The sequence below is a fragment of the Phragmites australis genome, chromosome 17 (assembly GCF_958298935.1).
Source record: "Phragmites australis chromosome 17, lpPhrAust1.1, whole genome shotgun sequence".
NCBI classification, from domain to species: Eukaryota; Viridiplantae; Streptophyta; class Magnoliopsida; order Poales; family Poaceae; genus Phragmites; species Phragmites australis.
Genome location: NC_084937.1, coordinates 15,397,720 through 15,399,938, shown reverse-complemented (window position 1 = coordinate 15,399,938; position 2,219 = coordinate 15,397,720). Strand labels below are relative to the sequence as shown.

The 2,219-nt window shown below is 60.1% G+C and overlaps 1 protein-coding gene across 1 annotated transcript; it reads left to right on the top strand.

Annotated features, from left to right (window-relative positions):
- Positions 1 to 200: 200 nt before the first annotated feature.
- LOC133897863 (hydroquinone glucosyltransferase-like) lies at positions 201 to 1,900 on the top strand. Its single transcript, XM_062338692.1, has one exon. The coding sequence runs from the start codon at positions 309 to 311 to the stop codon at positions 1,752 to 1,754; it is 1,446 nt and encodes a 481-aa protein (XP_062194676.1). The 5' UTR covers positions 201 to 308; the 3' UTR covers positions 1,755 to 1,900.
- Positions 1,901 to 2,219: the final 319 nt, after the last annotated feature.

Below are 2,219 nucleotides of genomic sequence, written 5' to 3'. Positions count from 1 at the left end.
AAACCATCCTCCAAATCCGATTCAGGGTGTTTATAGTTCACTGACAGGGTTAAATATCTGTTTTTATAGTTCATGAGTTTGGACATGTTAAATACTTTAGGGGGTAAACTAAACTTATTCTTAAGACAAAATGAAATTGAGTTTTTGATTCAGCACATTACTGATCCGTGCTCTGCGCCTCTGCCTATAAGTTTGGACGCAGCGTAGTGGCATGCACACAGGGTAATTAAGCAACACGAATACATCACCGAGATACTACCACCACCACCTCCTAAGCGGCTGGTTTATTACTAGCTGGGCTAGCTGACATGGCAGAGGTGCATGCCCCGCACGTCGTCGTGCTCACCAGCCCCGGCGCAGGGCACGTCGGCCCGGTGGTCGAGCTCGCCACGCGCCTCGCCGCGCACCACGGCTTCACCGCCACGATCGTCACCTACAGCAACCTCTCCTCGCCCACGCACTCCTCCGCTCTCGCCTCCCTCCCGCCACGTCTCTCCACCACGGAGCTCCCCGAGGTGTCCCTCGACGACCTCCCCGCCGATGCGCACATCGTGACGCGCATCCTAACTGTCGTGAGACGCACGCTGCCGCACCTCCGCACGCTGCTCCGCTCCCTCCTCGACGCCCCCGCCGGCGTCACGGTCTTCTTGACCGACATGCTCTGCCCTGCGGCGCTCGCCGTTGCCCAAGAGCTCGGCGTGCCGCAGTACGTCTTCTTCACCTCGAACCTCATGTCGCTGGTCTCGCTGCTTTACACACCGGAGCTCGCCAGGACAACCACCTGCGAGTGCCGCGACCTCCCGGAGCCCGTCGTCCTCCCGGGGTGCCTGCCGCTGCATGGAGCCGACCTCGTAGAACCCGTCCAGGACCGCTCCAACCCAGTGTATCCTCTCATGATCGACCTGGGCCTCGACTACCTTCAAGCCGATGGTTTCATCGTCAACACCTTCGACGCCATGGAGCACGAGACTCTGGAGACGTTCAAAGTGCTTTCCGACAAGGGTGTGTACCCTCCGGCCTACGCGGTGGGCCCGTTCGTCCGGTCGTTCTCCGACGAAGCGGCCAAGCACCACTGCATGCGGTGGCTTGACGGGCAGCCGGACGGGTCAGTCTTATACGTGTGTTTCGGCAGCGGCGGCACCCTGTCTACCGTGCAGACCGCTGAGATGGCGGCCGGGCTGGAAGCCAGCGGGCAGAGGTTCCTGTGGGTCGTGCGGTTCCCCAACGACAAGGACAGCAGCGCAAGCTACTTTGGGACGACGACCCACGGCGACGACCCGCTGAGCTACCTGCCGGAGGGGTTCACCGAGAGGACCAGAGATGCCGGGCTCGCCGTGCCGCAGTGGGCGCCGCAGGTGGAGATCCTGGATCACCGCGCCGTGGGAGGGTTCCTATCTCATTGCGGGTGGAACTCCGCCCTGGAGGCGGTGGCCGCGGGCGTGCCGTTGCTGGCGTGGCCGCTGTTCGCCGAGCAGAGGATGAACGCGGTGAAGCTGTCGTCGGAGCACGTCGGGCTGGCTCTGCGGGTGAGGGCGCGGGAGGACGGAGTGGTGCCACGGGAGGGGGTGGCCGCGGTGGCGAGGGAGCTGATGGTGGGGGAGAAGGGCGCCGCGGCGCGGAAGAAGGCGCGCGAGCTGCGAGCGGAGGCGCAGAAGGCGTCGGCTCCGGGCGGACCTGCTCACCAGATGCTCGCAGCCATCGCCAACACGTGGAAGTGTGCGGCTGATCCGGCGGTTGGAGCTGGTGGAGTGTGAAGATTTGATCGTGTCGTACGTGTGACTTGTGCTTTGCCGGCCGGCGAGTCGCCGCGACCGCGCGACGTGTCTGAGTGCGTGCAACGTTGCTGTATCCGTATGTCTGTGCACCGTATGTTATGCTGATGTCTATTTTTGCGTCCTCAGTGATATTTTGTGTATTTTTCCTAATTTTCAGGTGCCTATTTTTGTTTTAACTTTCAGGCGACACGACAACGTTGGATTTATTTGTAGATTCATGCAGTCGATCGGTCTGTTTTCGTAGTGATCCGCACCGTTATTTTTTCGGACCCCTTACGTAACTATCCCTTTTCGATTTTGTCTCTGATCTCTAGATTATTCTCCATTCCGACCGCTTCCTCGTTGCGCTCGCCTACCCAACCGGGTTTTTTCGTCGATTTCAGCTCGTTGGTTGGAGATCTCGGTATGATTTGAGCGCGGGTTAAGTGGCGAAATTCCTCCCCT